We start from the raw sequence: 12816 nt of genomic DNA, 5'->3' as shown, positions 1-12816 counted from the left end.
TGCCAACTGACTGACATCACACAGGCGACACTGCTTGGATCCGGTTGGATCTATGCGAAGTGAGGTCCAAAAACACACCTGCAATTACCGCTTCTCGCCATTGGCACCGCCATAGAGAACGAAACTGAAATCTTCGAGATTGTCACTTTAATTTAGGGCCAAGCGCATAACCTTGGCAACGCGCGGTGCGTCCGATGAAACCGATATAAATAGCAATTCTGCTCCAGAATTCTGGACTTCTATGACCTCACAATAGAATAACGTGACATCACAGCGGAGGTCATTGCAGGTGTTTCTTGGAATTACATAAATAGAGACAAATTGCAAAGAAACCATCCCGAATGTGGTTTATGAATTCACTGTAATCTTGACTATTCTTAAACCGACATGGATTAACATGGACATCGTGTCCAAGTTAAACATTGAAGCCAAAATCCGAAAGGTAGGCTGTTATCCACTATTTCGTATACCCATTGTTATATAAAAAGAAAGACTTTACCGTGCTTTTTAAATGTGGCTTGTAGATATTTTTACTGAACTACAGTAGTGAATTACCAAATACAGCTAATTTAATAAATCATGATTATTTAATATTGATTATGATCTTCAATCGTTCAATTGTTCATTCTGACTAATATGATCACAATTACTGAATACCCACAATAGCTAATAATTGTTTTATAGCTAATCTAGAACTACATCTGAGTTTTTGTTATTTTTCGGGGCAACATAGATGTACTTGGTATTCGTGAAAGCCTTAACTGTCATGGTCCTGTGTTCCTGTCTGCGTTTTCCCTGTTAGGCCGCCAGATGGCGGCACTTCTGTTTTGTGTCCTGCTCCCCCTGTGTTAATTGTATGATTGTTTCCAATTTTCCAATCATTGTTTTCTGGCTGTCTCGTTTTCCCTTCCCCTTCTGTGGCCTGATTGTTCATGGTGCCCTCCTGTGTCTCGTCAGTGTGTTCTATTTAAGTTTCCCTCTTCCTTGACTCAGGTGCTGGATTCTTGTGGTTATGTCTGGTTGTTCTGTGCTCCCCTCCTCAAGTACCTGCTCCATGTGTTCCTGTCCATGTTCTGGTTTTCTCGTGTTTGTAATTTCTGGTTTTTCCTTGTTCCTGCGTTTTGTAGTTTCCCTTGTTTGTTAGAAGTTGCCCTGCGAGGCTTTTTGTTCCCGTTTGTTCCTTTTTTTTGCAGTAAAGTCTTTTGTTCCCTTCATTTGGAGTTTTTGTATTTTTGACCTCTGCGTTTGGGTCCAAACCCCCGCACGCAGCCTGACACTTAACTGTCTATGAACCTCTCATGCTGTGTATCTAATGCTCGTGTTTAATTTAAGAAACGCATGTTGATTTCATTTTTTAATAAACAGGAAAATAAATGGACAGCATTGTTTGTATAATCTGACACATTTTCTTTTTCTACCGAAGGATTGCGGCATTTTGCACGGCTGTGTAGAGTACGTTGTCAGTTCTGTGTTCCTGTCTGTGTTTTCCTTGTTGGGCCGCCAGATGGCGGCACTTCTGTTCTGTGTTCTGCTCCCCCTGTTTAATTGTATGATTGTTTCCAATTGTCCAATCATTGTTTTCTGGCTGTCTCGTTTTCCCTTCCCCTTCCGTGGCCTGATTGTTCATGGTGCCCTCCTGTGTCTCGTCAGTGTCTGTCTATTTAAGTTCCAGTCTCCTGGACTCAGGTGCTGGATCCTTGTTGGTTAGTTTGTTCAGTTGTGTTTCTGATCCTGCCCTGCCCTGCCCTGTTTCCACTTTATGGATTTTTGGATTTTCTTTGTTCGATGTATTTGAAGTTTTCCTTTATTTTGAAGAGTTGCCCTGTGAGGCCTTTTGTTCCCTTTGTTCCCCTTTTGTTCTGTTTTTCCAAAGTAAAGTCTCTTGTTCTTGCCTTTTTTTGGAGTTTGAGTTTTTCCCCCTCCGCATTTGGGTCCTAACCCTCCACCACACCGTGACAACTGTACTCTGCTGGAGTAAGAGCAAATATGAAGAGCAGGTAAGAGATTATTCTTCCAGAGGGAGGTATTACAGCGATGACTATTAATATTAATGCACATTAGTTTAGTAACCACACAGTTTTGTTAACCCTCATTTAAGATTAAATATTAAATATAAAATGTTTCACAGGTGAGTTGAGCTGCACAGTCAGGCTTGAGGGGTGAAACTTTAAACAACCCACTGCCCATTTCACAGTGTAGACATGATTTTACACACCAGCACAACACAACCTTTGTCTACTCCACTTAGTCCCTGGTATGCCAAACTCACCGATGATTCTATTTTACAGAAAGAGATACTTCAGCATTTCCTGATCCTCAGAGAAAAGGGCCACGTCCCCACCTACATCACTTCTGAGGACATGAAAGACTGGGTAATCTCGGATGGACAGAACATCCTGAGGGAGAGGTGCGTGAAGCTGCCGTGTCCCAAGCATTACTGACAGTGAAGGTTTTACGATTCGTTTGGATGTGACACTGTGACGTGCTGTGGTCTGAGATCAGTGGAAATCAGATCTCTTCTGTATTAATGACCTTCATGATGTGTGCACATTGTAAAAATAAGCAAACAAATGAACACTAATTATTGACTTGACTAATTTCTGATCACAAGCCCAGAATTACTCCTGTAGTCAAGCTTGATAATCAGCGGATAAGCATGATAATGCATAATGATGTAAATGTGAAGTAAGAGTAACACTGTTTTGTGTGCAGATTTCAGACGGACACTTCTCAGCAGCGAGATCGCCTCATTCACCTGGTAGGGATGGTTCGCGGCCACTATACTTCCTTTAGTTACTCATTCAGAATAAGCAGCCCCGGTATCTACTGCTGGCCTCTGGCTCAGGCAGCTCTGCTGCACAGAAACACCCTAGTGATTTCATCAGAGTAAAGTCCAGAGAGGAGAAAGATGCTATGAAGCAGGAATACTTATTAGCAAACTGTGGTACAATGAGTGGCTACTGCCAAGCGGCTAATTGCATTCTGCTCAATCCCTATATCTGCAATTACAAGGTTACCACACCATTGCATACTGTCAGTAATGTGTCTGTCAGATGTAATGGGTCTGTCAGATGTAATGGCGTGTCAGTAATGTTCTCCTTATGCTGTGCTCAGGTCTGGGAGGTGAATATGAGGTTAAAGCTGCAGGACATCTGCAGAGATGTAGGGATGAGCCCCAGCAGCTCAGAAGCCCCTCTGATGCACGCCCAGGATACCCAGCGTGCCACTCTTGCTGACCTGTACGTCTCTCTCTCTCTCTCTCTCTCTCTCTCTCCCCCTCAGAGTGCACCTGTCTCATTAGAGGCTGGAAGAGCTTCAGACACTAATGAAGCTGCTTCTCTCTGCAGGGAGTCTGCAGCTCTGGAGAAAGCAGCAGCTGCAGAGAGCTACTCCAGGTGGTACTTTGATGCCCACTTTGTGGTGCGCCGGGCACTGCGAGAGCTGGCACAGGCGCTGGCACACCCATTCACCTGCTCCCCCCCCACATCCTGTCAGCAGTGGTGGGGGACACCGTCACCGGCCTGCTTGGCGCCGTCATGGAGCCAGCCAATCGCAGAGCGCTGAGCAGGGCCTTCAGCGAGGTGGCGGTGGGCGTGGCCATATGCGTCCGTGACGACCTGCGCGCTGCGGGATGGGCGGAGGAGCGGGCTTTCGGGGCGCAGTGCTGGAGGTGGGCCAGGCCCAAAATGGTGGGGGTGCTCCACAGAGACCTGCTGGAGCAGACCGGCTCCCCTGGGGCCCTGCAGGCCGCCCTGAGGGGGAACAGCGCCGCGGTCACCTCCGCCATCGCCATCGCCAAGGCCCTCCTCGTGGCTGCTGATACCGCGCTGAGCGCCGGCCCTGCCACGCCTGAGGAAGAGAAGGAAGAGGAGGAAGAGAACGTCCCTGCGGCAGAAGATCCTGTGAACACTGCAGTGGAACCAGAGACGCCAGTGGCCCAAGACAAGACATCAGTGGTTGATAGTGAGGCATCCACAACTTCAGAGGAGGAAATGGACTCCTGCATGACATCACTGGAAGAAATTGGCTCAAAAATGACAGCGGATAATAGTGATGCAGTCATGACATCACTTGAAGTAGACTCCTGCATGACATCTCAGGAGGATATGGACTCACCACTGACACCACAGATGGAAAGTGAGGCACCAATGACATCAACGGTGCTAACTGATGTGGTCATGGCAACGCTGGGGGGGATCCCCACGACTGAGGAACCTCTGGAGGAAGGAGGAAAGCCAGATGGAGTAAGTACTGTAAAAGCTCCTCCCACTGATTCAGCACCTTGCACAGCATGTCTGCCAATCGCGATGTTATCAGGATATTAGGATTGGCTGTGATTGGTTATTTCCAATTGTGGAACATGGACAAATGTCCTGATGAGAAGTTTTTTTTTTTTTAAAGAGAAGTGTGATTGTATAGTTGAGATGTTCCAGACAGTGCTTAATGAGATGTGTGTGATTGCAGTTTGCAATCCCTGTTCCACTGGACACTGCCGTGGGTGATGCACTCCTGGACCTTCCACACAGTGAGTCACAGATAGTATGCGCTGGGTGGACACTGTTGAAAATGCTCCTTTCCTTTTGCACCCAGTGGCTAAATAATCACAGTTAAAGAGCAGCTCCCAGCACAGAGACGTCTACACAGAGAGGCTGTGCTGAAAGGAGTCTCCCTCTTCTTTTTCAGAGGAGAAGCAGAAGAAAGAAGTCAGGCGCTTCTTTGACCGAGTGTGGAAGGCCCTGAAACTCAGCTGCTGCTGCTGCTGCGTTTCCACGGAGACCGACTGAAATTTCAAATGTTTAAATGTCTGTGTGTCTGTATGTCTGTGTGTGTCTGTCTCTGTCCTTTTTGTCCTTTTGTCTGTCTCTTGCCTCCCTTGCCTGCCTGCCCGCCTGCCTTTCTGTCTGTCTGTGTTTGTCTGTTTCTGTCTGTCTCTTCATTTTAGATCTGGCCATCACCAAGAAGAATTACTAATTAATACAGTGCACAAAAACAACAAAAAAAACCAAAAAAAGGATTTCTCTTTCAGAGTTTGGATTAAACAGCGAAGGCATTTCATCACATGTTGCAGTGATGAGTGTTTGCATTTATTGCATTTTCTTGTGTATTCTTAGAAAACAAATGTTAAGATATTACTTTCAGGATTGCAAAAGAAACCTGTTGAATACAGATGGGACACTGGAATGATACAGTGAAATGGAAGCCAGGACTCACACTTGGTCCTGGTGAGTACACAGTGGTACAGTGGTGTGTCTTAATCGTACACAGACATGTCAGCTGAGTCTGTGCAGGTTAGCACCACCGTTCCTGTATGTCTGATTACAGAGAGGCAAACAGTGATGTGATAAGATATATGGAAACTACAGTATCAGTAGAGATGGACAAATCCACAGTGGCAGACGTCGTTTACCAGGACGAGAGGGTAAACCATTAATGACCGTCATCAATAATCAAGGCCCCATCACCGACAGTGTGGCACAGTGCTTCTGCATGTTATTTTATTAGTCATCATTGCACAAAGACTGAAATATTATGAGCGTGTGAGCAATGCACAGCTTAGGCTGGGTCTCTGTGCGTATGAAAGTTGGCCCTGCATGCAGGCTGCTCCTGCTATCCCAGGATTCAGTGTGGCTGAGGATATGCACAGGAAGGCAAAAAGAATGTTAATTTCCCCCAAAATGTTTTTTACCTGTTTACCTACTTACAAGGTTCTACGGTGGTAAATTAATTCTTGTTTTCTGATCAAGTTTTGTCTATTCGCACAGCTCCTCCACATAGGCCAAAATGTGGTTAAGTTAAAATGTTTTCTGGATGGACACCGTGCAGGTAAGAGACTGTATGAGTGACCAGCTAATAGTTTTGAATAAGAAACACATGGAATCAGAATCACACAAGGGAGAGCACATCTGTGTGCCTCACAGCTGGAGGAATAATGGGGTAATAAAGCAGTAATAAAGGGGTAATAATGGCATTATAACCATTTGCACATGTTTCAGGGTTGCTATATCTGTTGGCTTATTAATATTCCTAAGTAATTAATGTGTCCATTTTGTGTTTCAGGAACCATCCAGACAGACTCATTTCAGGGGGAGCCTAAACAGGTGTGAGGATGAGTTGGCGGACTTTGCGCCCTGACCCCCCCGGATATGCTGGATTTATTAGGCACAGTGTGAGCAATGTGTGCTGCTGTTGCTGTGTGCTGAAGTGGTTAAGGATGAGAAGCTGCTGTCGTAGCTAGGAAGGGCTCTTCCTGGCCGACCCTGGGGCTGGTGGACAAGCCTGCAGCAGGAATGCTAACACATGTGTAGCGTGGATGCTAGCACATGTACCCCTGTACAGAGACACACATCCCCACTTTGCAGGGATGATTTGCGAGAAAATTGGTTAAAGCGCTGTGTGATTCTTCTTGTCAATGTCTTTTGCTTTTTTCTAGAGCCCGACCGATATATCGGTTTGGCCGATATATCGGCCATTATTTGACTTTCTTGACCACATCGGGATCGGCAGTTATGCAGCCGGTGTGTCCCGATTTTTAAATAAGTATAATAAACAAGAAAACATTGATTATTTATCTGTACTTATTTATCTGTTCGAACATTGCAATTGCTGTTTACTAGAATTATCCAGTAGAGGGAGCTCTAATACAAGTGTGAACTGCAGCAGCTGTAATAAAACGTTTGTCACTCCTGCCTCATCAGGATTCGATTGCCGCATTAAAGGTATATTTAGTGAAAGTTTTTAATTAAATGCGTTTATACGACCACTGTTTATCAATCCTCATTGTTAAGCGAGCGAGCTAGCTATATTTGGTTCACTTTAGCAAGCTAGCTGGCTAGCAAAACTTTATGAAGTGGCAGTGAGCACATAAGCAGCATAGGATCTACGTTTCCAGGGGACATCGCTGTATTCTCAAATAAATAACCAGCCAAAAGAAAATGGTGATTGAATGCATCACACATTTGTTTTTGTTTTTTTGTCTGAGATAATGGTATTAGCTACTATATGATCCTGTGTCAATAGCCAACTCGTTATTGCAAGCGAGTGTGTCATCTAGTCACGCATCCTCGTAGCAAGCTAACCAGACAGTAAAAACGCCGATAAAACATTTCTAACGTGGATCATTTTAAGCCATGTTATCTAGCTTTGTCGTGATAACATGAGGATTGCTGTTGGAGAAGTGAATCAAGCAACAGTTAGCGCGGGTAACCTGCACGAAAGCGCATTGTAGTTTTTTTTTTCCACCACCGAATTCGTATGGACAGGGAAGCTCGCTAGATAAAGTCTTACTCTTTGAGATCATGTAGGAATAAAAGAAAATATAATTAACTGAGAATAGATACTAAGAAATAACAAATTAATAACAACAATATTCATAAAAATACATGTTTGAAATTGGAAAACTGATTTTTTAAAATTATTTTTTTATAGATGGCTGGAAAAGAAAAGAGTAAAAGCAAGGTGTGGAGTTATTTTGAATTCACACACTTAAAGATGGTGTTAATGTCAGGGAGGGCGCGGGAATGGACCCAAATGCAGAGTGCAGGGAAAAACGCACAACTCCAGAATAGGCAAAACAAAGACTTTACTTACAAATGGGGAACAAAGGGAACAGAAAGCCTCGCAGGGCGGCTACAACAAACTAAGAAAAAACTCCAAAAAGCGGGGAACAAGAAAATACAAAAAGACAGAAAACACGTAAAGAACAGAACAGGGGCAGGAACAACGCAGGGCAGAAAAACGCTCGAAGGCACGATCAAACAAACCAACAAACTCCACAAGCAGGCAACAAGCAGGCAGTCAGGCACGCAGGCAACAGGCAACTGGCAGGCAAGGATCCAGCACCTGGCGTCAGGGAGAAGGGAGACTTAAACCAACAAACTCCACAAGCAGGCCACAAGCAGGCAGGCAGGCAGGCAACAGGCAACGGGCAGGCAAGGATCCAGCACCTGGCGTCAGGGAGAAAGGAGACTTAAATAGACACAACACAGACGAGACACAGGAGGGCACAATGAACAATCAAGCCACAGAGAGGGAAGGGAACACGAGACGATAAGCAACCAATAATTAGAACATCTGGCGGCCCAACCAGGAATAACGGGGAAGACACAGAACCCTGACAGTTAATGTGTATATTTAATTTAATATCATCTTTTACATTTTTTTATCTATCAAAGTTATGTGTGTTTTTTAAAATTTATTTGTTTGCTTAAGTTAAATGTTCTCAAATATAGAAACTTTAATAAAAGAAGTTTTTCAAATTGATTTGAAAATGTTGCACTTTTTGACAAAATATCGGTCAAAACATCGGTAATCGGTGGGCTAGGACTCTCCAAAATCGGGATCGGCATCGGACCCAAAAATCTGGGATCGTTCGGGCTCTAATATTAGTTATGTTACATGATATGAGACCCACAAACATTTTATAACTTAATGTCTTGTCATTTTCATTTGAACTTGAGTGCTTAGACTAGCTAACATTAGCTACTTAGCAAGCTAGTTAAGCCATGGCGTGTCTCCATGCATCTACCGCTCCCTTTTTGCTGTTGAAGCCAAGAATAAGGGAAGGAAATGGCTGCTAATGCTATTTAGCTGCAGTACTTAGCTAGCTAGTGACTCCTGTTGAGTGTGTATACATTTCCTCAGTGATAAGCACCCTCATGTTTTTGCCGTCGTTTGCATAAAAATATGAAAAGTAGGCTACTATGTTAGTTAGCTAGCTAGCTAACGTTACTCGACCTCGTGAAAACTAATGTTACACTCATCGCTCTACTTTAGCACCCCAATGGTACACTTTCCCAAATGAATCCTACACTTGCAAGTATCAGCTTGCAAGTCTCAGTTTGCAGGTCGGTCTTAAGTTTTTAAGAATTTTGATGCATAATGAGTATAACCTTTCTTGTGCCAGGAGTGTCAATGAGTTTTCCCTTCTTAGTTTAATAGGCCACCTGAGATGGACTCAGCAGTCCTCAGAGTGATCTTAGATCACAGAATATAAAAGCTGTCCGGTGAATTGCACCTGCATGGCAGGGTAAGTATGGCTAGCTAGCTAGCTGAACAATACATCTAACGTTACATTTGACAATAGCATTTGGATAAGCTCTTTCAATGCTGGTATTTGTCTGGTTGATAATGGAATGTCTATCTGGATCTATGCAGCAATGGAGAGGTGTGTAGCCATGTGGGCACGATTTTGGTTACTGTGGAGCAGTGTGTCCAGGATGGACTCCAGAGTGGCCCATCTGCCACCTCAAAACCAAGTGTTTGGTCACGGGTGACTAAGAAGGTGAGCATTTTAACGATATGACACACTATCTCCCAGTATTTTCTAATCTCATAGTGTGAAATTGGTGATATTTTGTTTTAGCAAAATGAATGTAGCTATGATAATACAAGTCCAATGCTACAGATGTCATAATGCCTTTTTTCCTCAATAATTATTTTTAGATATAGGCATAATGTATATTTCAAATATTCTTTCAGGCTGATCCACAACCAGTAGCTCAATGTGATTTCTTGAAACCTGGCAAGAGGATGAGGCTACAAGCTCCCCTCTGCCTTCCCCCGCTAAATCCAGATGGGTCACCAAAAAAGCTTTTTAAGGCCCTGAAGGTAAGTTATAGTTCACATATATCCAACAAATCCACCAGTTAGCCTAATATAAAAGATTCAGTACTATATATATGGCAGTGTAGGTGAGTAAGGTCTTTTCACGTTTTCTTTTAGGAAGTTGTGCCAGACTGTGCTCTCTTTTCTGTCATGTGTGACAGCAGTGAGACAGACACAGCCTCTGAGTCAGGTAGCCAGGATTTCACTAGCAGTCAGGGAGAGCAGGACGCGCAGGGAGAGGAACCCGACGTGTTCAGCAGCTTAGCTCAGCCCCACAGTGAGCATGGTAGCGCTCTGAGCTGTCCAAAGTGCACAACATTTTATGATGCCTTCGTTAAACTGAGCCCTGATCAAGTGGTGGAACTAGAGAGAAACACCAGAAAACAGAGCATAGAACCACTCTGGCATGATGCGCGCAAGCTGCGCATAACAGCTAGCACAGCCAGCAAGGTACCTCAGCGTGAGACAACTGACCCAGCTAAGTTTCTCGCTGAACACCTCTACCCAAGGTTCCAGGGGAGTGTGGTCACGAGGTATGGGAAGGAAAGTGAGGGACTTGCTAAGGAGCAGATTAAGGAGAGGGGCTGCATAGTGGTGGATAAAGGGTTGGTGGTGTGTGCAGGAGACCCATGGCTGGCAGCAAGCCCTGATGGTATCATTGATGAAAAGCTGCTAGAAGTAAAATGCCCCATCACCCTCAGTGCTTGCACATCCCTTAATGATGCATTCACTGCTACAAACCAAGACATCAGAGTGGAGGACGGGCAGTACATTGTGAACCCAAAAGGCCCCAGAGGTTACTACAGGCAGGTACAGTTAGGGATGCACTGTCTCGGGCTGCAAACATCAACTCTTGTTATTTGGACCCCAGTACAGCACCTGGAGCTTGATGTGCCTTATGACAATGACTTTGTCACCACATATATGCAAAGGCTACGTAGCTTCTATTTCAAACACATGCTGCCAAAAGTTGTGGATGAATTTGTGGAGGGAAGACTGCAGTTGAGCAACAACTACATGAAAATGGTCTCAAAAGCAGCTTAATAGTGCTGATAGTGCTAGTTTTTGATATTTTTTGCTGCCTTTTTGAGCACCAAGCTTTTCCACTTTTTTTGATTAAATACATAACTAAAATGTTAGTCTGCAGTACATTATTCATCAGTCAATAAATCAGATTCGTTATTGATTGTTGTTGGTGTTCATTAATGAATCTATATATATTTTTATTTTTTTTATTATTTTTTTGAAATTCTTTTTTTGGACAGCAGTATGTATTACAAAACTTACATCAAGCTTATAAAAGCAGTTTTATTTCCTCTGCCGTCCACAGATTGTTTTAACAATTACAAAAACAGAGTAATAAAAAAGAAATAAATAGCTAGAAATATAAAAAGCAACATTTAAGAACTTTGTACATTTTGGGAAAGGTAAAGTGTGCACATAAGCGCAATGAAAAGTATATCAGGGGGAGACTATAAATATAATGCCTGTTTTTGGCATGTTAAAATATTTAAAATAGTTTATCAAACCTACAGTTTTTTTCAGTTCTGCTTTATTTTGGTACCAGTGGTTTCCCCAGATTCGATAGTGCTGCACAAACAATCAACATTTTGTCTATTGTGCAAAGACTGTTATCGCTTATCTGTTTGATCATACTGACTGGCAGGGTGTTCTGCAGAATTCTGAATGACTTCAGTTTTCCTATGGTCCTTTCCACATGGATTCTTACTCGTGACATTTTTTTAGATTGTGTCACCTCTAATCCTGTCAGTTGTTTTATTCCCTTTGTAGATGCTGGTACATGAAGACGGACACATTTGGTGGCAAAGTATTCAGGAAAATTGAAGCCCCGATCAGCCATTACATGGTCTCCTTGTTCAAGAAGGTCAATCAAGCCTGAATTTTTTGTTATGACTTTGTCGCTAGCACGACCACCCCAGACTCTTGATAAAAATGTAATAGCTCCTGTTGGACTAATGCCAACAAGGAACTTCACAGTATTTTGTGACTTGTAGTGGGAGTAGGTGATTGCTCGTGTATGCAAACTAGTTGGCCTCTCAATGAACACTTTTCATGTTGAAATTGACATTTTAAATCGCTGGTCTTTTGGAATTGTTCCAGTCCAGATTGTTCTGTCCGGATTTGAACGAAAGTACCAGACTATAATGTCAACGTTAGCTCTGTCTAACATATCGTGGCGGATATGAATTAAATTAGCTAACATGGCACCACCTTCAGCACTACTTCACTGAATCGACGTTTTTGGGATTTTAAGTGGCACATGGTTAAAAACTTGTAATATTGTATTTGTCTGGTTGCATTGATTGTGTAGCCTCTATTGTTGCATCAGCAAAGCTAACACGCCTGGCAGAGATCTGCACTCTACCTAGTGCACTCTTCTAGTTTATACAATGTTACAACTGCCTGACGTGTTTACATTTTGGACAGGTGTGGATAGTGGGTAAATCGATCGCAGCACTTAAGTTTCGACACAAGCAATATCGGAAGCGCTATCCTAAAATTTCTTCTTAGCACGGATTGTTTAAAAAACCACCGGTTTTGATGGCATTATAAATAGATAAAGTGCGAGCGTTTTTATGCATGGTAAGTTTGAACTAAATTAATTTACAGAATATAGCGGTTTTTTCCCCCCAAAGTTGGTATTTCTCGATGTAATTGTACCGCCGTGTTAACACATTTATACGGTTGCGGGTCAGGCACTCTTCAGGGTAAGAAGAAATTTTAGGATTGCGCTTCCGATATTGCTTGTGTCGAAAGTGCTGCGATGGAAACGGCGATAGATTTCCACATCTGTCCAAAATGTAAAGTAAGGCAGTTTTCACGGTCGGGAAAAATTTTTATGACAACGTTTAGCTAGCTAGCGACGAGTATTAATATTGTTAACCCTCATTTAGGATTAAATATTAAATACAAAATGTTTCACACGTGAGTTGAGCTGCACAGTCAGGGTTGACAGAAGACGCAACGAGAACGCTGACCCATTGTCTCCCAAAAAACTGATTATAAAAAAAGCCTTAAGGTGGAACATTAACTGATTGATAAAAATGATTACTATTTACAAATATACATGTCCAGCAGCCAGTCTGGGCAGCATGTGCTGCTAGAAGAAGCCCTCCAGTGCTGCAATGTTCTCCTGCCAGGTGTCATCACGGGCTATTGCTATAACTATGGCCTGCTTTGTGGTCCACACAA

The 12816-nt window shown here is 43.2% G+C and overlaps 1 protein-coding gene and 1 long non-coding RNA gene across 3 annotated transcripts; both read left to right on the top strand.

Moving 5' to 3' along the window:
• The first annotated feature begins 1782 nt into the window (after positions 1-1782).
• Positions 1783-6564, top strand: LOC135254119 (uncharacterized). Of its 2 annotated transcripts, XM_064334079.1 has the most exons (7): positions 1783-1997; positions 2289-2407; positions 2713-2758; positions 3115-3239; positions 3348-4244; positions 4465-5823; positions 6058-6564. In XM_064334079.1, the coding sequence occupies exons 5-6, from the start codon at positions 3537-3539 to the stop codon at positions 4609-4611; spliced, it is 855 nt and encodes a 284-aa protein (XP_064190149.1). In that variant the 5' UTR covers positions 1783-1997; positions 2289-2407; positions 2713-2758; positions 3115-3239; positions 3348-3536; the 3' UTR covers positions 4612-5823; positions 6058-6564. The 2 variants fall into 2 exon arrangements, with proteins under 2 accessions (XP_064190149.1, XP_064190159.1); XM_064334089.1 differs by lacking the exons at positions 1783-1997; positions 2289-2407; positions 2713-2758; positions 3115-3239 and having other exon boundaries at positions 3273-4244.
• Positions 6565-9025: 2461 nt separating this feature from the next.
• On the top strand, positions 9026-11667 carry LOC135254114 (uncharacterized). Its single transcript, XR_010329761.1, has 3 exons — positions 9026-9280; positions 9478-9606; positions 11395-11667. It is a non-coding gene; the product is annotated as an uncharacterized LOC135254114 (long non-coding RNA).
• Positions 11668-12816: the final 1149 nt, after the last annotated feature.

The sequence above is a fragment of the Anguilla rostrata genome, chromosome 1 (genome assembly GCF_018555375.3).
Source record: "Anguilla rostrata isolate EN2019 chromosome 1, ASM1855537v3, whole genome shotgun sequence".
In the NCBI taxonomy this organism is placed as follows: domain Eukaryota; kingdom Metazoa; phylum Chordata; class Actinopteri; order Anguilliformes; family Anguillidae; genus Anguilla; species Anguilla rostrata.
The sequence above is the reverse complement of the archived record's forward strand: the minus strand, read 5'-3'. Positions and strand labels throughout refer to the sequence as shown.